Source organism: Nerophis ophidion, linkage group LG04, assembly GCF_033978795.1.
Source record: "Nerophis ophidion isolate RoL-2023_Sa linkage group LG04, RoL_Noph_v1.0, whole genome shotgun sequence".
NCBI classification, from domain to species: domain Eukaryota; kingdom Metazoa; phylum Chordata; class Actinopteri; order Syngnathiformes; family Syngnathidae; genus Nerophis; species Nerophis ophidion.
Window position 1 is genome coordinate 23,956,247 of NC_084614.1, and position 20,820 is coordinate 23,977,066.

The window sequence follows — 20,820 nt, forward strand, 5'->3', positions numbered from 1 at the left end:
TTGAAAAGCACAAACAGTTTCTGCCATACTTTTCAGTTGCTTTCCAATGTGATGCCATTTTCATTTAAATGAATAAATGTTAGTGTGTCCACGTGTTTACCTCTATGGTGTAGGTCTGATCATGCTTGAACGTCTCGCCACTGCATAGCGTCCTTGAGAAACTCCGCTCGGTGGTGGGCGGCTCTTTATTTCCTTCCTCAGCATTGTCTCGGGCTCCAACAGAGTTGTCCTCTCGTCCCGCAGAACAATCATGCTCCACGTCCACGCTTCCCTGCGAATCCTCCTCTGACTTCTTTTTCTTCTTCTTTTTCTGTTTTTTCTGAGAATCTGCGTGAGCCTTCCTTTGACGGTACTCGGCCAGCTGGGGGAAAAGGAAAAACAGGAGGAAGACAAGAAAAGCCTCAGTCCGTGCTTCATAAAAAGTTACAATGTGTATTCCACACACACAGAAAAAAGCACAAAAAAAAACTTACTCTCTGTCTGCACAGTTTGGGGAAAGTCAAGCGAAACATTGCATTGCCTAAAAAGGCTTCGTCCGTGCTCTGAGAACCTGCATCCATAGAATCCAACAGCAACCTTATGCTGTGCCAGAAGCTAATCCTCACAAAAGGATTACACTTCAAACCATGTCAACGATCAGTGTAAACCGCCAAATAAAACTTTATGAAGTGAAGTGAATTATACTTATATAGCGCTTTCCTCTAGTCACTCAAAGCGCTTTACATAGTGAAAACCAATATCTAAGTTACATTTTTAAACAGTGTGGGTGGCACTGGGAGCAGGGGGGTAAAGTGTCTTGCCCAAGGACACAACGGCAGTGACCAGGATGGCAGAAGCGGGGATCGAACTTTGAACCCTCAAGTTGCTGGCACGGCCACTCTACCAACCGAGCTATACCGACCATAAAGCCATGTACCAAGTTTGCATATCTTTTAGATGGCTACCAAAATACAAATCAGACTTTTCGCTCAATTAAAAACGCAAATAAAAACCATTGCACTATCAATTTGGATAGTTTTCAATTTCCTTTCAATGTGGTGAAATACGCTCACTGGTAGACGTGTTTAATGTTGAGCTGACATGTGCACCGACTAAGACTTCCAATTAACTGAATGAGATCACCTAAACCGAGGCACATCTAATCCACAGCACAATGTTGGCGGCTTTGTATCCAGTTTTAAACTTTGGATGGGGTCGTTTTTAATACAGATAGCCTGGTTTTCGTCCGGTCTGGGCATGTAAAAAGTGCTATACTGACATCAACTGGTCAAAGAATGTGAGGTGGTGACAAACAATAAAAATCAGAAGCTGTTCAAAGTATTACATTGAAATAATCACGAGTCACGACTAATGTTCACTCAGTGGTCCCCAACCACCGGTCCGGGGCCTGTCCCACTAAACACACCAATAAGTTTGTTTGTAGATGTATATTACAACTCATGATAGGAAGTCGCCATTTGCACTATCAATTTGAATTGTTTGCAATTTCCTTTCAATGTGGTGAAATATGCTCACTGGTAGACGTGTTTAATGTTGAGCTGACATGTGCACCGACTAAGACTTCCAATTAACTGAATGAGATCACCTAAACCGAGGCACATCTAATCCACAGCACAATGCTGCCGGCTTTATATCCAGTTTTAAACTTTGGATGGGGCTGTTTTTAATACAGAGAGCCTGGTTTTGGTCCGGTCTGGGCATGTAAAAACTGCTATATTGACATCAACTAGTCAAAGAATGTGAGGTAGTGACAAAGACAATGAAAATCAGAAGCTGTTCAAAGTATTACACTGAAATAATCACGAGTCACGACTAATGTTCACTCAGTGGTCCCCAACCACCGGTCCGGGGCCTGTCCCACTAAACACACCAATAAGTTTGTTTTAGATGTATATTACAACTCATGATAGGAAGTCGGCATTTGTTATAGAATATTAATGCACATTATGGAACATATAAAATGTTAATGTGCCAGATTGTATTCATCCATCCATCCATTTTCTACCACTTGTCCCTTTTGGGGCCGCGGGGGGTGCTGGAGTTGCAATCGGGCAGAAGGCAGGGTACACCGTGGACAAGTGGCCACCTAATCGCAGGGCCAACACAGGAAGACAGACATCATTCACACTCACATTCACACACTCGGGCCAATTTAGTGTTACCAATCAATCTAGCCAAAGGCTAATTTACATTTTCAGGGTCATAGTCACCAATTCTGTTCAAAACTTTTATGGACAGAATTTCTAGGCGCAGTCAAGGCATTGAGGGGTTACAATTTGGTGGCCGCGGGATTAGGTTTCTGCTTTCTACAGATGATGTGGTCCTGATGGCTTCATCTGGTTGGGATCTTCAGCTCTAACTGGATCGGTTTGCAGCCGAGTGTGACGCGACCGGAATGAGAATCAGAACCTCGAAGTCCGAGTCCATGGTTCTCGCCCTGAAAAGTGTGGAGTGCGGGGGGGAGACCCTGCCCCAAGTGGAGGAGTTCAAGTACCTAGGAGTAGGGGTGTAACGGTACACAAAAATGTTGGTTCGGTACGTACCTCGGTTTAGAGGTCAGGGTTCGGTTCATTTTCGGTACAGTGAGAAAACAACAAAATATAAATTTTTTGGTTATTCATTTACCAAATTTGTGAACAATGGCTTTATCCTTTTAACATTGGGAACACTACAATAATTCTTCCCACGTTAATCCACATTAAACTGCCTCAAGTTGTTGCTTTGATTAAATAAAATGACAAAACCTTTCTTCTACATATAAAAAGTGCAACATTAAACAGTTTAAAGTCAACTCATCATTTGGGAAGCCTGTAGTTGACTTTTATTACGTAAATGTTATATTTTTGTCAACATGTGATAGCAGGGACCCTGCCATTCAAAACTAGGCTGCTACATTACTAATGATTCATGTAACTATTGCTGAAAAAATAGTACAATAGTAATAGGAGAGACTATTTATCCCTGAACACCATGTAGTTCAAGTGAAATAACAGACAGACAGAGCTTTGCTGCCCCGAACACACACACACGCACGCACGCACACACACACACACACACACATAGCAAAATGAGCTAACGTTACGCTAAAAGCTAATTAGCCTTCACCTCAAGCCAGAACTGCGAGCGAGCTGAGCTGCAGTTTAAGTTTCTAGAAGTTCAACGGGCTCATAGTGATGTTTGTAGTAGTTGTGACTGGGAGGTGTTTTTTTTATAATTTGGGGAGAGTACGCTGTCTTATGCTCACCTGCTAAACACTATCCTGCTCGACGCTGAAGCATTGACTACATGCGCTCTGAATACGCACTGCTGATTGGCTGTTACATCGCTCTGAATACGCACTGCTGATTGGCTTTGTATGTAACCAATCAGATGGTTGTGTGGGTGGGACAATGCTGGGTGCTGACACAGAGGAAGAAAAAGCAAAACAGCTTGTTAAGACTTCAGCTTACACCCCCGTACCGAAACAGTTCAATACAAATACACGCACCGTTAAACCCCTACTTAGGAGTCTTGTTCACGAGTGAGGGAAGAGTGGATCGTGAGATTGACAGGCGGATCGGTGCGGCGTCTTCAGTAATGCGGACGTTGTATTGATCCGTTGTGGTTTAGAAGGAGCTAAGCCGGAGGGCAAAGCTCTCAATTTACCGGTCGATCTACGTTCCTATCCTCACCTATGGTCATGAGCTTTGGGTCATGACCGAAAGGACAAAATCACAGGTACAGGCGGTCGAAATGAGTTTTCTCCGCCGGGTGGCGGGGCTCTCCCCTAGAGATAGGGTGAGAAGCTCTGCCATCCGGGAGGAGCTCAAAGTAAAGCTGCTGCTCCTCCACATCGAGAGGAGCCGCTGCTCCTCCACATCGAGAGGAGCCAGATGAGGTGGTTCAGGCATCTGGTCAAGATGCCACCCGAACACCTCCCTAGGGAGGTGTTTAGGGCACGTCCAACCGGTAGAAGGCCACGGGGAAGACCTAGGACACATTGGGAAGACTATGTCTCCCTGCTGGCCTGGGAATGCCTCGCGATCCCCTGGGAAGAGCTGCACGAAGTGGCTGGGAAGAATAAAGTCTGGGCTTCCCTGCTGAGGCTGCTGCCCCCGTGCCCCGACCTCGGGTAAGCGGCAGAAGCTGGATGGATGGATGGACATTAAACCTGTCCTTCGTTGAGACCCCAGCACTAAGGTGTGCGCCTGTGCAATTGTGCATCCATCACACGTCCAAAATCTATCCAGAGCACAAAATAAAACCCAACCAAAACTTTGAACAAAATGAACACGTAACATTATTCTCTACGATTTTGCAATGTAACTCTGTGAGTGACATGTGACCACAAGAGATAAACCAATGTTTGTGAACAATGTTGAATAATTGTAACGTCTGTAAATCATTTTATTGAGCAAAACTGTTGGTTGTCAGCCGAGATCACATCAAAAAAACCTTAGCAAAAAGTTACTATATGGCAAAACTGGTCATTTTCTGTTGTTCAAATCACGGCAAAACCAACTTTCTGTTATCTGTCGTATTTACAGCAGCCGTTGTCACTCTCTCACTGTTGCCAGCAGACGCACTCATTAGACTTAGCCACTGATGCGTTTAAGGCCACACAAAAAGACGAACAACTCCTACACCCCACATAAACTGTAAATGCCAGGTCATTGACTATGCTGCGGCATACACGCAGCCAATAAATGTCATTAACAGCGTGTTATGCGCGAGTGCAACAGTAGAGTTAAAAGTGGTAAATATTTATAACGCTTATTGTGAAGAAACAAACAAGTACTGTACATTTAGGGATGGGACCGATACAGTACCAATTCCCTGTACTTGGGAATCGATACCTGTACTCAATGGTACCAACTTTCGGTAATTTCGCCAGTGTTAGTAAATATTATTTGTTTTATTAATTAATCTAATTTTTAATTGCAAGATTTAAAAATTTGATTATTATAATAACTGCTTTCCACTGTCCTGTTGTTATATATTGTTTTATTATCACAAATTCGAGTCTAGTTTGCAAGTCTGACATTAAGTTACAAATAAAGTTGCGGGTCTAAGATGTTAGATGGCTGAAGTGTCTAGTTTATGCTGTGTTGTTTTGTGCCCTAAATTGTAATTACTGTAAGTATTGTACTTATTACGCACCAGCTGTTTGATTGTAACATGCATCTTAGTTAAAGTTTTCAATAATTAATTTGGAGGTGTTGAAATCGCCATGTAAAATTGCTAATGCTAATCAGTAACATGTCAATAGAAAGTCAATGTATAATTTAGCTGGTGCAGTTTTGGAAAAGGGGAGCCTTACTTAACTTACGTTGGAACGTTGCTAAATTTTTTAGTTGGCATTAAAAATTGCAACATTACCGATATGTAATTTTGGTAAGTCAGCTCTCGGTGGTGCCTTGAGGATCACCAGTCAGCAACCGGGTGTGACGTCACGCACAACCCAGGTACCGAAACATGGCGCCATGGGATTTAATGTGAATCGGTCGGTGCCAAAAAAGAACTGGATTCGGTACCCATGCCTATATACACCCACACTCCCCAATCAGATGTGTGCCTATTGTACCGTCATTTAATAAGAATGTTAATTTATGGATATTAATCACGAAATCTGTTACTTGTTTACAAAAATGCTATTAAAACTGCAAAGATATATTTTATAGCCAGAAAGTTACAGGAACATTCACTTTATCCCATGCTTGTGATACAGCAAACATCTCGTTGTGCAACTGGTGAATTTTTTAAGGGGTACTAAATGTAATCTCCGAAAGGGGTACAAATTATTTCCAAAATGCCACTACAGCAGCGCCATCTTGGAAAAAAAAAAAAGAAAAAGAAACAAAAAATGAATAATTGATAATGCTTTGTCCATCATAGGACCTTTTGTACAACTAAAATGATCCTCAGTATAATATATACCTTCATTAAAGACAGGAATGAATGAATTGTAATCACTATTTTTTCTATGTCATATAATTTATCAGTTGTATTGATAATTGGGTCCATAAAAATGTGAATTAGTCCATTTTGTATTTGTCTAACAATTGTTTTCTTCAGTATTTTTCCAGCTCTTCCATGTTTCTAATAAGTAGAACTCTAGCTTCTCTGTTTAAAATAAATTGTCCTCTAAGATTGTATTTCTTCTCTTTTGTTGAGAATAATTATTGTACATTCTGGTAGTAGGTTAAGTTTGCAAATGAACCAAGTCGTTGAATTTCAATATTTTTGATTCAATAAATAAAGGGTTTGAGTGGTTTCTATATCCAAAAATATGTATTATTTTATTTGGTCTTTTTAGCAGGACTGTTAGTGAACGAGCACACATTTGTACTTATTTCCCCATATTTCTACACAATAACTGAGATACGGTAACAATGGCAAGCAGTAGAGAATACGAAGTGATTTTTGATCCAGAACATATTTTTTCTATTAATTTTTGATGTGTTTCTTGCTACTTTATATTGTATATTTTTACATGAGATTTCCAGTTTATTTGATCTATTATTACACCCAAAACATGTTTTCTTTTGCTCTTTCAATATCTACTCGGTCTATTTGTATTCATGTTTGACTTTATCCTTCTAGTGTTACTGAATAACATTATTTTAGTTTTACTGAGAATCAAAGATTTAGTTTTTGTCAAACGATCGTTTTAATTTGTTTATTTCTTCTGTTATTTGTATTAGCTTCTGTATGTTCTCCTGAACAAAATGCAGCCGTGTCATCTGCAAATAATAATAGCTTTAAGTCTTTTTTAACTTTAGAAAATGTTTGTATAAAGATTGAACAATTTTGGTGTCAGTATTGATCGCTGAGGTAAGGTACAAGATATTTTCAGCTCTGAAGACGTTTGTTTTCTTATCTTTATGTAATGCATCCTGTAGCTTCAGATCCAGTTCCAGACCAACCCTCTGATGCCATACCATTCTAATTTGTTTAAAATATTGTAATTGATTGTGTGAAATGCTTTTGTTAAATCCATGAACACTGCAGCAGTACATGTTTTGCTATCTAATGCATTGGTGATCTCTTCAGTTATTTCAATTAATGGAATTGATGTTGAAATGTTGGCTTTGTATCTGTATTGGTTGTCTGTGAGTGATTTATTTTTGCTGGACCGTAAATCAGCAGCTTTCGGGCGGGAGGTGGGGTACATCCCGGACAAGTCGCTACCTCATCGCAGGGCCAACACAGACAGACAGACATAATTTACACTCACATTCATATACCAGGGTCAATTTTAGTGATGCCAATCAGCCTATCTCTAGGTGCATGTTTTTGGTGGTACCTGGAGGGAACCCACACAGTCACGGGGAGAACATGCAAACTTCACACAGAAAGAATCGAACCTAGGACCTTCTTATTGTGAAGCATAAGCACTAACCCCTGTTTTGCCAGGCAATCTTGTGTCGGCTGTGTGTTATAGGTGGTCAAACATATAAAAATATTATGATGTAATTATAAGTTATTGGTATCACAAGGAAGGTTTTTTTATTGCTTGTATTCCAACACGTGACTTCTTCCCAGAAGTGAAAAACAGCGTTGGTCAACCAACCCAAGTGAACAATCAGAGTACACAAGAACCCTCGATCTTCCTTAAAAAATCTAACTATGCAATGGAATCTATTCCTATACTCTAACCACAAAAGATTAGTCGATTGATATCAAGGATTATCCGTCCTCTACAACTTCTTTGTGTGTGGCTGGGTCAAGCAAATTGGTAGCAAGACTCTCTTGAAGAAATCATGCATCGTTTGTGCTCAAGTAAGGTTGCAATTCATGGTTTAACTTAGCATCTACAGCAGTGGTTCTTAACCAGGGTTCGATCGAACCCTAGGGGTTTGGTGAGTCGACCTCAGGGGTTCGGCCGAGGTCAAAACACACCCGACTCTTCATGTAAATACAAACTTCTCCCTTTTGGCATATTACGGATACGGCAACAGCTGATTGATTTGCAGGTGTGTAATTTGCTGTGAGTTTATGTACTGCCTTAGTTTTGTTGTTTGAACAAGGTGATGTTCATGCACGGTTCATTTTGTGCACCAGTAAAAAAAATATGGTTAACACTTTAGTATAGAGAACATATTCACCATTAATTAGTTGCTTATTAACATGCAAATTAGTAACATATTGGCTCTTAACTAGTCAGTAGGTACTAGTTAATGCCTTATTCAGCATGGCCTTATTAGATCCCTAACCCTCTAACCCTGACCCTAACCAAATAAGTCTAAATTAAGTCTTTGTTACTTAGAATATATTCCCATACTAAAGTGTTACCAAAAACATACAACTTTGTCTTGAATTTGAAAAAAAAAAAAAAAAATTTCCACTGAAGGGTTCGGTGAATGCACATATGAAACTCGTGGGGTTCGGTACCTCCAACAAGGTTAAGAACCACTGATCTACAGCCATGTTTTTTGCACGCGCCATTTACAAGTATGCATGTTTTTCCCCGTCTTTATCACAATATAACTATGGATGTCAACATTGTTTATATGCTGAAAGCTTCTTTAATGATTGCTACCTTTGGCAAAAGCTTACTTAACTCTTTTAGGTTTTGCTCACATTTGATTTCTTTTATTTAGACTCGCCGAGTTGGTGATTTACAAAACACTTGCAGCAAAAATTCGTTTTAAGAAACGACAAATAATATCAAGTTAAAACGTCAATGGGAAACACTAAAAGTATTATCGATCAAACCTTTTACAAAGTGCTCACTGCAAACTCAGGCATTCTTCAACTGCGCTTCCTTGGACTAGAGTGTGTGCTACTTTTTTCGTCGTCGTTTAATAAAATCTTGCACTCTTCCGCCCTTCTCGATTAACTCTCGAGGAACTCTGAAGACACGTTTATCCTTTTCACAATTTCTACCCTTTGTCTAGCTGAAAACAACACAATCATAGTGCATTTTTCTTTGAGAAAGGCTAAATGGCGCAGAGTACCCATTAAGAATAGAAGCCGGCTTGACCACCAAGCGTATTCAATGAGCCGAACTTGAGCCAAATGTGACTTCATATGCAACCCAAGCAATTCTTTATTTTTCTTTGACAATATGCGGAGAGTCAATAAAACCCGAGCTGAGGGCTTTAAATGGACATCTCTACTCTAAACCAACCACAAGGAAAAGCCTAATTTTTTCAGATTTTCTTCTTGTGTTGGATTTCATTATCTTGGGCAGGTGCACCTATTCTTTGTGAATTAGTCTTTATCTCAGGGGAAATCCTGCTGATGATAGAGTGTGGATATTTCAATGCACACATTATGAATGTGTAACAGATGGCAGCAGCAAAAAGAAGGCAGAGCCATCTGAAAATCGCTGCTAAAATCACAGGTGTTATCGTAGGACAGAAGCACCACATGAACACAGGGACAAGAGGATGAACTTTAAGATGACCCGCAATAATCTCATCAAACAAAGCACATTTTGGAAGAAAAGGACAGAAGGTTAGAGGCCAACAGATGAAAGCGCTCCTAGTGGGTGTCCCTGCCATATCCGCCATCTACACCTTGCAACTAAAAGGCACTCTGATCTATAGCCCTCAAGCCTCTAGCCCATATACTCCACCGCTCACATACAAAAAGCTAAAACACAAACCCTATTGTTGGACAAGGCCCAGCGGGTGGTCGCGTGTGCAGCCAAAACAGGCCACAGTTTGTGAAGCAGGTTAAGAAACGTCAACCAGTCTTTTGATGAGCTGCTTATCACACCCGGCTACCCTACTTGGCGAGCCAGAGTCGTGCATATGGAGTCTGCAGTCGGCGACGAATCACCTCCATCTGGGCTCGTAGACATACCACGTAGGAGTATCAACATAAGCTGCTGGGAAACATTTACAGATGCACTTTTTTGTGTTGGGGACATGATGTCAAAGATACTGCATCTTTAATAGACAACTAGTAGTTTGTTGTGCTTTGTAGGAACACACTTAAATGAAAGGGAAAGAACTGCACTTTTTTGGAATTGCGCCTATTAGTAAATAAATGCAATCAAAAGTCAGCTTCCAACGCACGAAAAAATAATTCAAACATCACCATAAAGGCTTATTAAAAACACTGTAATTATATATGAAATGTAGTAACAGGCACATTTATAATAAGATGTAACATTTAAATATTTTGTTAATATTAAGCATACGGCAGCGCAATCATTTTACGTTCGCTGTTTCGTTTGACAACATCATTGATATAATCACTGCAGACTTCATGAAAGCCAAAAAATATGATAAAACATCACTAACTGTATAATGTCTGCCGTCACTGGGATGCCGACTGATCGGATGTTGCTATATTCCCGTTTAGATGAAAAATGATTCGTAATTCCCGCAAAGAAAAGAAGGAAGTGGAACCTGGCGTATTTTCATGTCTTTCCCGCTATTGCCTAAATTGGATGCCAAAGTTGATCAACTTTTTGGATTATGTCCTCATAATAGTTTGTCTGTGTTACTGCTTATAATAACAATATCACTAATACTTGGTTAATATTCATGTCACAAAAGCGAATGGATTATTGGATGGTTATTTTGAGGGCTTTAAAAGGAAGAATAGAGGACCTCCCATTGACTCCATTTAAGCTGATTTTTATTTTCAAGTTAGAATGCACAAAAAAAAATACATCTCCTTTATTGGCTCTCATATTGATTGTGACCAATAGGGAAAATGTATATTCTAACATCGTTATCATAGAGTATACACACATTCCACACACTACCAAAGGATTTGTGTGGTTTTTCTAAATGTCAGCCAATTCTGGGCACAATTTTGATCAAAATATATCATGCTTGTTTTATTCCAGGCAGCATACCATGCACTGTTGTGACTATTTTAGTGTAGTACTGAAAATGGTCTTTGATCTTGCAGTGGTTTTGTTTGTTTTGTTGCTTCTTCCACACATGTGAGGCCTTTTTTTGCACAGCAAGCAGTATACCACATTCTGCCTTTGAACACACATCTACAACACTAAATATATTCTGTGGTGTACCTCAGGGATCAACACTAGGACCAAAATTGTTCAATCTCTTCTCTATATAAATGACATTTGTGAAGTTATAAGATATTTAAAGTTAGTATAGTGATGAATCATGCTTTTCTATCTGGCAATCTGATGGACCAGTCTGGGTTTGGAGGTTGCCAGAAGAACGGTACATTTTAGAATGCACTGTGCAGAGTGCGAAATTTGGTGGAAGAGGAATTACGGTGTGGTAGGGCTGGGCGATATATCGCGGGTTTGCCTCTGTGCGATATAAATAAATGACTACTGTATATCGTAATATTCGAGTATACGTTCTCACGCAGTTGCTTTTAGCTGCGGGTATTACACTACAGGCGTTTCTCACTCCTTCTCGTCTCTCCTTCTCACAAAGACGTAAAACAAGCCCACCTTCTTACATACGTCACATACTGTCGCGCGTGTAGCGTCATACGCTCTCGCCGAGCAGAGAGGTAGCAGCATGGATAACGTTAGCTGAGGCAGGTCGTGCAAGCGGAGAATTGCGAGTGACATTACAAGAGAGAGAAGGTGCGAAACTGATCACAAATGGAAGAAGAACAATTAATGCCCAAAAAACAGCAGGAGTCCATCATCTGGCGGTGGTTTAGCTTCAAGCGGGAATATATTCAGCGGACAACAGCAATATGCAAAGTATGCAGCATATTACCATGAATTGATTTACGTGGACTCCGACTTAAACAAGTTGAAAAACTTATTTTGGTGTTACCTTTTAGTGGTCAATTGTACGGAATATGTACTGAACTGTGCAGTCAACTAATAAAATTTTCAATCAATCAATCAAAGCAAAAGTGTTGCTACAAAATGTAGCAGCACAACTAATTTGTTCTTTCATTTAAAAAGTCACCCGTGAGAGAATGAAGAGTATATAATAAATATAGTTTTGGTAAATTGACTTAGTTGTGATTTGTCTCTCTGAATGAAAGTATAAAATGAGCATATATTAATGCAGTATGAAGAAGAATGTTTTAATGTAGACACATAGAATCATCATACTGCTGTGATTGTATGCATCAAGTGTTCATTCAAGGCTAAGGCAAAATATCGAGATATATCACGATATGGCATAAAAATACCGAGATATTAATAAAAGCCAATATCGCCCAGCCCTATGGTGTGGGGTTGTTTTTTTAGGAGTTGGGCTTGGCCTTTTAGTTCCAGTGAAAGGAACTTTGAATACTCCGGGATGCCAAAACATTTTAGACAATTCCATGCTCCCAACCTTGTGGGAACAGTTTGGAGCGGGCCCCTTCCTCTTCCAACATGACTGTGCACAAGTGCACAATGCAAGGTCCATACGAATATGAATGACAGAGTCTGGTGTGGATTGAACTTGACTGGCCTGACCTGAACCCGATAGAACACCTTTGGGATGAATTCGAACGGAGACTGAGAACCAGGCCTTCTCGACCAACATCAGTGTGTGACCTCACCAATACGCTTTTGGAAGAATGGTGGAAAATTCCTACAAACACACTCCGCAACCTTATGGACAGCCTTTCCAGAAGTTTTGAAGCTGTAATAGCTCCAAAAGATGGACTGACATTATATTGAACCCTATGGTTTAGGAATTGGATGGCACTTCAAGTTCATATGTGAGTCAAGGAGGTGGCCAAATAATTTAGGCAATACAGTGTATTTAGCGTTTTAGACGTACGTTCGCCTAGCTTCACCTATTGTTTCCTGTTCGTTAAATAAATTCTAATCCAGTTTAAGACCAACCCTCTGATGCCATACCGTTTTATTTTTTTTATTAAAATATTGTGATTAATTGTGTCAAATTATTTTGTTAGAGCCATCAACACTGCTGCCACACATTTTTTACTACAATCGCATTGGTAATTTCTTCTGTAATTTCAATTAAAGCCATTGAAGTTGAAACATTAGCTCTGTTTCCATATTGGTTCTCAGTGAGTAATATATATTTGTTTGTGAAACTCTCTAATCTGTTATTGAACAGTTTTTCAATTATTTTAGAAAATTGTGGAAGTAAAGATACAGGTCTATAATTTGTAAATTGTTTTTTGTCTTCAGTTATATAAATTGGTGCAACTTTAGCTATTTTCATTTTGTTTGGGAATTTACCTATTTGAAATGATAGGTTGCTAATATACGTTAATGGTCCTAAGAGCTCTTCTATAACTTTTATCATTTCCATATCAATTCCATTACAATTAGTTGAAGTCTTCATGATTATAACTATTTCCTCCTGTGTCACATTATTGAGTAACATTGAGTTGGGATTTTTATCTATGGTATAATTATAGTCCTCAATTGAAACTGGGTGTGGAATCCTTTCCTTCAAAGTAATTATTTAAACTTTCAACTACTTCATTTATGTTGTTTTTATATTTGTTTCTGTTTGAGAAGTATTGGGGGTGATCCCTTTTAGTTCCATTTTTAATAATGCTATTGAGGATGACCCATGTTGCTCTCATACTATTTTTGTTCCCGTCTAATAATTGACAGTAATATTATTTTCTACATGTTCGTAGTATGTGAGTTAGCTTGTTTTTATACTTTTTGTACTTATTTTCTGCCTCTGTAGTTATTTGTGTTATACATTTTCTATATAATTTATTCTTCTGATTAATAAGCATGTTTTAATCATTTTGTCATCCATGGTTGATTATTCTTTCTCTACTTTCTACTGAGTTTTTTCCATGGACAATGTTTGTCATAAAGTATTATTAAGACATTTTCATATGCTTCATCAACCTCATTTTCAATTTTACATTGTCCCAATTTTGCTTTTCTAGCTCATTTTTTAAAGCAATCATCCTCTTCTCTAATCAAAGACTTCAAAATGTATTTTTGTCTTCCAGAAATATAATCTTCGAGAAAAAAGTAATTTAAAACATTTGTACACATGTACAACACTTAAAACCTTCACTATATCAGTATGTGGAATGAAATTATGGAATGGATTAAGCAAATATATCAAACAATGTACTAATATGATCCACTTCAAGAAACTCTTCAAACTTAAAGTGTTTACAAAGTACAAAGAAGAAGAGCCATGATAAACATTCTGAATTTATTTCATCCATCCATTAATTTTCTAGATAATCTTACTCATCTCACCATATGAAATATAACTTATTTCACAAATTATTATTTATTCATTTATTTTTATTTTTATTACTTATGGAGTATATTGTGAATAAATTGAGAACAGCAAGAGAACAAAACTTTTAGCAACTGTTATGTAAAGGAAAAGGGGTATGATTAAATAAGCTCTGCTTCTTCCTACTCCTTTTCGAACATGTTGAATAGAGAAATTGGAAATTGTGACATATCAAGTTGTACGCTTGCATGTTCGAACTAAACTCAAACTCAACTCAATGTAACCATGCACTTGTGTGACTATTTCAACAAAATACAGTAATGCAAACGCATTTTTCTTTTCCTCCTTTGTTTTGGGGAAATTCGCTTCAAAATAAATCCAGACAACCCAAATCTTAGGAAGCAGCAGTATACTATGCACTGTAGTGACTATTTGAGTGCATAAGTGAGCGGAATAAAACATCTAATTTGTCTGCATATTTTAGTCAAAAACACCATTTTACATTTCAAAATCCAAGCAGCATACCATGCACTATTGTGACTTTTTTAGTGGAATACTGCAAATGGCTCCTTTACCTTGTTGTTCACCTTGTTTTTTTGTCATATATGCCATACTTTGTATACAGTGTATCCGGAAAGTTTCACAGTTTGTTGTATTACAGCCTTATTCTGAAATGAAATAATGTTTTGTCCTAAAACTTCTACACACAATGCTTCGTAATGACAATGTGAAAAAGTTTGGGTTTTTTTAGATTTTTTTGTAAATCTAATGAACATAAAAAACTAAGAAATCACGTGTACTTAAGTATTCAGAGCCTTTGCCATTAAGCTCATAAGCAAGCTCTTGGGCATCTTCTTTCAACTAATCATACTTGAGATGTTCCTACAGCTTATTTGAAGTCCACTGGTGGTATATTCAGCTGGTTTGACATGATTTGGAAAGGCCTGCACCTGTCAATATATAAAAAAGTCCTGCACATAACGGTGCACTGCAGAGCACAAACCAAGAAGAAAGTCAAAGGAATTGTCTGTAGACCTCCAAGACAGGACAGTGTCAAGGCCCAAATCTGGGCAAAGGTACAGAAAAATATCTGCTGCCTTGAAGGTCCCAATAAGCACAGAGGCCTCTTTCATCCGCAAATGGAAGAAATTTGGAACCACCACGACTTTTCCAAGTCAGTTTTCCCGGTACTGTACATTTTGGCAACATACTTACGGAACCCTTCTCAACACAACACCTGGCATTTAGAACTATGAACGACCTGATTGTAGATGTTAAAAACTAGGAGGTGGGGCACTATTCATGCTGCCACTTTACAGCTCTACTCCATCCATCCATCCATTTTCAACCACTTGTCCCTTTTCGGGTCACGGAGGGGGTCGCTGGAGCCTATCTCAGCTGCATTCGGGCAGATGGCGGGGTACACCCTGGACAAGTCGCCACCTCATCGCAGGGCCGACACAGATACAGACAACATTCACACTCATATTCACACACTAGGGCCAATTTAGTGTTGCCAATCAACCTATCCCCAGGTGCATGTCTTTGGAGGTGGGAGGAAGCCGCAGTACCCGGAGGGAACCCACGCAGTCAAGGGGAGAACATGCAAACTCCACAAAGAAAGATCCCGAGCCCGGGATTGAACCCAGGACTACTCAGGACCTTTGTATTGTGAGGCAGATGCACCAACCCCTCTTACACCGTGCTGCCCGCTCTACTCCATGACAACAGTAATACAATTAGCATGCACCATGCCACTTAACCCGTGCACACTCTGGTATTGCTCACTGATACTCCCAAGGCAGCACGGATCTTCTGGCATGGTCGACCTGATGGGGATATCCATCCATCCATCCATTTTCTACCGCTTATTCCCTTTGAGGTCGCGGGGGGCGCTGGTGCCTAACTCAGCTACAATCGGGCGGAAGGCGGCTTTACACCCTGAACAAGTCGCCACCTCATCGCAGGGCCAACACAGATAGACAGACAACATTCACACTCACATTCACACACTAGGGCCAATTTAGTGTTGCTGTTGTAAGCACAATATCAGTGGGTGCAATTTGCAAAATGCGAAACCACATTTTGCAAATTTAATGTCAAATCAAATCAAATGTTTATTGGATTCATCACTATACAGTGTACATCCACGACTAAACTACTGACTAAACTACTACCACAACTTGGTTTACTATTTATAAAATATAATAATGTAGGGTTACCTGGAACTTGAAATAGGCCACCCGACCTGAATCCACACTTCCCTCGCCAAACACCTTCGTTTGCCAACCCTCACGCTTGGATAAATAGGCCTCGATGCCATCTACGCAGTGTTGGGAGACTGTTTTGCTGTTAGATCACGTCCAAATTTGCAAAGTGCGGGAGATTGGTGAAATGCTTACAACATTGCCAATCAACCTATCACCAGGTGCATGTTTTTGGAGGTGGGAGGAAGCCGGAGTACCCGGAGGGAACCCACGCAGTCAAGAGGAGAACATGCAAACTCCACACAGAAAGATCCCGAACCCGGGATTGAACCCAGGACTACTCAGGAGTCAGACCTTCGTATTGTGAGGCAGACGCACTAACCCCTCTCCCACCGTGCTGCCTGCTCTACTCCATGACAACAGTAATATAATTCGCATGCACCATGCCACTTGCCGCTCGCGATCTTTCTGTGTGGAGTTTGCATGTTCTCCCTGTGACTGCGTAGGTTCCCTCCGGGTACTCCGGCTTCCTCCCACTTCCAAAGACATGCACCTGGGGATAGGTTGATTGACAACACTAAATTTGCCCTAGTGTGTGAATGTTGTCCGTCAATGTGTGTTGGCCCTGCGATGAGGTGGCGACTTGTCCAGGGTGTACCCCGTCCTCCGCCCAAATGTAGCTGAGATAGGCACCAGCGCCACCCCAAAGGGAATAAGCAGTAGAAAATGGATGGATGGATGGCATGCCACTTAACCCGTGCACACTCTGGTATTGCTCAATGATACTGCCAAGGCAGCACGGATCTTCTGGCATGCTCGACCTGATGGGGATATCCATCCATCCATCCATCCATCCATTTTCTACCGCTTGTTCCCTTTGAGGTCGCGGGGGGCGCTGGTGCCTATCTCAGCTTCAATCGGGTGGAAAGCGGGGTACTCCCTGGACAAGTCGCCACATCATTGCAGGGCCAACACAGATAGACAGACAACATTCACACTCACATTCACACACTAGGGCCAATTTAGTGTTGCTGTTGTAAGCACAATACCAATGGGCGCAATTTGCTAATTTAATGTCAAATCAAAGTCAAATCAAATCAAATGTTTATTGGATTCATCACTATACAGTGTACATCCACGACTAAACTACTGACTAAACTACTACCACAACTTGGTTTAGTATTTATAAAATATAATAATGTAGGGTTACCTACAACTTGAAATAGGCCACACCACCTGAATCCACACTTCCCTCGCCAAACACATTCGTTTCCCAACCCTCACGCTTGGATAAATAGGCCTTGATGCCATCTACGCAGTGTTGGGAGACTGTTTTGCTGTTAGATCGCGTCCAAATTTGCAAAGTGCGCGAGATTGGTGAAATGCTTACAACATTGCCAATCAATCTATCCGCAGGTGCATATTTTTGGAGGTTGGAGGAAAGGAACCCACGCAGTCAAGGGGAGAACATGCAAACTCCACACAGAAAGATCCCGAGCTCGGGAATGAACCCAGGACTATTCAGGAGTCCGACCTTCGTATTGTGAGGCAGACGCACTAACACCCTCTTCCCCCATGCTGCCCCCTCTACTCCATGACAACAGTAATACAATTCGCATGCACCATGCCACTTGCCGCTCGGGATCTTTCTGTGTGGAGTTTGCATGTTCTCCCTGTGACTGCGTAAGTTCCCTCTGGGTACTCCGGCTTCCTCCCACTTCCAAAGACATGCACCTGGGGATAGGTTGATTGGCAACACTAAATTTGCCTTAGTGTGTGAATGTTAGTGTGAATGTTGTCCGTCTATCAATCAATCAATCAATGTTTATTTATATAGCCCCAAATCACAAATGTCTCAAAGGACTGCACAAATCATTACGACTACAACATCCTCGGAAGAACCCACAAAAGGGCAAGGAAAACTCACACCCAGTGGGCAGGGAGAATTCACATTCAGTGGGACGCCAGCGACAATGCTGACTATGAGAAACCTTGGAGAGGACCTCAGATGTGGGCAACCCCCCCCCTCTAGGGGACCGAAAGCAATGGATGTCGAGCGGGTCCAACATGATACTGTGAAAGTTCAATCCATAGTGGCTCCAAGACAGCAGCGAGAGTCCCGTCCACAGGAAATCATCTGAAGCGGATCAGCAGCGTAGAGATGTCCCCAACCGATACAGGCGAGCGGTCCATCCTGGGTCCCGACGAGCGGTCCATCCTGGGTCTCGACTCTGGACAGTCAGTACTTCATCCATGGTCATCGGACCGGACCCCCTCCACAAGGGAGGGGGGGACATAGGAGAAAGAAAAGAAGCGGCAGATCAACTGGTCTAAAAAGGAGGTCTATTTAAAGGCTAGAGTATACAAATGAGTTTTAAGATGAGACTTAAATGCTTCTACTGAGGTAGCATCTCGAACTGTTACCGGGAGGGCATTCCAGAGTACTGGAGCCCGAACGGAAAACGCTCTATAGCCCGCAGACTTTTTTTGAGCTCTAGGAATCACTAATAAGCCGGAGTCTTTTGAACGCAGATTTCTTGCCGGGACATACGGTACAATACAATCGGCAAGATAGGCTGGAGCTAGACCGTGTAGTATTTTATACGTAAGTAATAAAACCTTAAAGTCACATCTTAAGTGCACAGGAAGCCAGTGCAGGTGAGCCAGTACAGGCGTAATATGATCAAACTTTCTTGTTCTTGTCAAAAGTCTAGCAGCCGCATTTTGTACCAACTGTAATCTTTTAATGCTAGACATGGGGAGACCCGAAAATAATACGTTACAGTAATCGAGACGAGACGTAACAAACGCATGGATAATGATCTCGGCGTCTTTAGTGGACAAAATGGAGCGAATTTTAGCGATATTACGGAGATGAAAGAAGGCCGTTTTAGTAACGCTTTTAATGTGTGACTCAAAGGAGAGAGTTGGGTCGAAGATAATACCCAGATTTTTTACAGAGTCACCTTGTTTTATTATTTGGTTGTCAAATGTTAAAGTTGTATTATTAAATAGAGGTCGGTGTCTAGCAGGACCGATAATCAGCATTTCCGTTTTTTTGGCATTAAGTTGTGTGAATGTTGTCTGTCTATCTGTGTTGGCCCTGCGATGAGGTGGCGACTTGTCCAGGGTGTATACCGTCTTCCGCCCGATTGTAGCTGAGATAGGCACCAGCGCCCCCCGTGACCCCAAAGGGAATAAGCGGTAGGAAATGGACGGATGGATGGCATGCCACTGGTATTTTTCACTGATACTGCCAAGGCAGCACGGATCTTCTGGCATGCTCGACCTGATGGGGATATATGTCCTGTAAATCCTGTTACACCTGCCTTCCAGCCTTACTTGCTTCAAGCAGGCGTCAGAAAGCCTGTACTTACTGACTGATTACTAACCTTGAATAACACTCACTAAAAGGTCTGCAGCTTGGGAGAGACAAAATGGAGTGTAATCATGCAGAATGACAAAGGGGTGTAGCCTGTGCAATATGTAGCTAGCTATGCTAACCCTCTTTGACTGACAGCTGCGAAGGAGGGGGGGCAGACACGGGAGGCGGAACAACTGACAGAACCCAACAACAAGACATAAAAAAAAGTTATTACCAACAATATATTGTGACTTTGATAAAAGTGTGAGAGTTATTATAACATATACCTTTGCTTTGCCGGCCTCCAGCTTCTTTCGCCTCTCATCGTCTTCCATCGTCACGGCAGCTAAAACAAAACGGGAAAAAGATTCATGCGTAATGTCCACAAGACACGTTTCGGCTCCGGTGGCGAAAAGTGCGCCGCCCGGCTTCAAAAAGGCTGCCAGAGGCTTGCACTTGCATACTTTTAAAGGCTGTCTCCTTGCTGGCAGTCGGCGGCCATGTTTTTACCACGTAAACATGACACCCCGCTGTGGTGACATCTGATAGGGGGCCCAGAGCCACGCCTTATGTTGCCTTCAGGAGCTGCCAGAATTGTCGTGAAAACAGGACTTTTCATTTTTCCCGTTTGAGTATTCAAGCTTTTTTGTAAAAAAAACAAACAAAAAAATCAACATTTATCTATATTCTTCCGTTCATCCCAAGGTCGGGTCGCGGGGGCAGCAGCCTAAACAGGGAAGCCCAGACTTAGGGACGGCGTGGCGAAGTTGGTAGAGTGGCTGTGCCAGCAATCTGTGGGTTGCTGGTTCAATCCCCACCTTCTACCATCCTAGTCACGTTTGTTGTGTCCTTGGGCAAGACACTTCACCCTTGCTCCTGATGGGTCCCGGTGAGCGCCTTGCATGGCAGCTCCCGCCATCAGTGTGTGATTGTGTGTGTGAATGGGTGAATGTGGAAATAGTGTCAAAGCGCTTTGAGTACCTTGAAGGTAGAAAAGCGCTATACAAGTATAACCCATTTACCATTTACCTTCCCCCCCACCCCAGCCACTTCGTCCAGCTCTTCCCGGGGTATCCTGAGGCGTTCCCAGGCCAGCATGGAGACATAGTCTTCCCAACGTGTCCTGGGTCTTCCCCGTGGCGCTGTCATGCCAAATTTCTTCCCCCCCTAAAAAAACCTT

General features: G+C 41.3%; 1 protein-coding gene across 6 annotated transcripts in view; it reads right to left on the reverse strand.

The window, feature by feature from the left end:
- Positions 1-20,162, reverse strand: part of akap9 (A kinase (PRKA) anchor protein 9) — a 108,134-nt gene extending 87,972 nt beyond the window's left edge. For 5 of the 6 annotated variants that reach the window (XM_061897539.1, XM_061897537.1, XM_061897541.1 and 2 more), the window contains exons 1-2: positions 474-575; positions 101-361 (exon numbers count right to left, since the gene is read on the reverse strand). In XM_061897539.1, coding sequence (XP_061753523.1) covers positions 101-361; positions 474-560 — 348 coding nt within the window. In that variant the 5' untranslated portion in view covers positions 561-575. Of the gene's footprint in view, positions 1-100; positions 362-473; positions 576-19,927; positions 19,987-20,104 lie in introns of those variants that run through there. The other variant, XM_061897538.1, reaches the window with a different exon arrangement.
- Between the last annotated feature and the right edge of the window lie 658 nt (positions 20,163-20,820).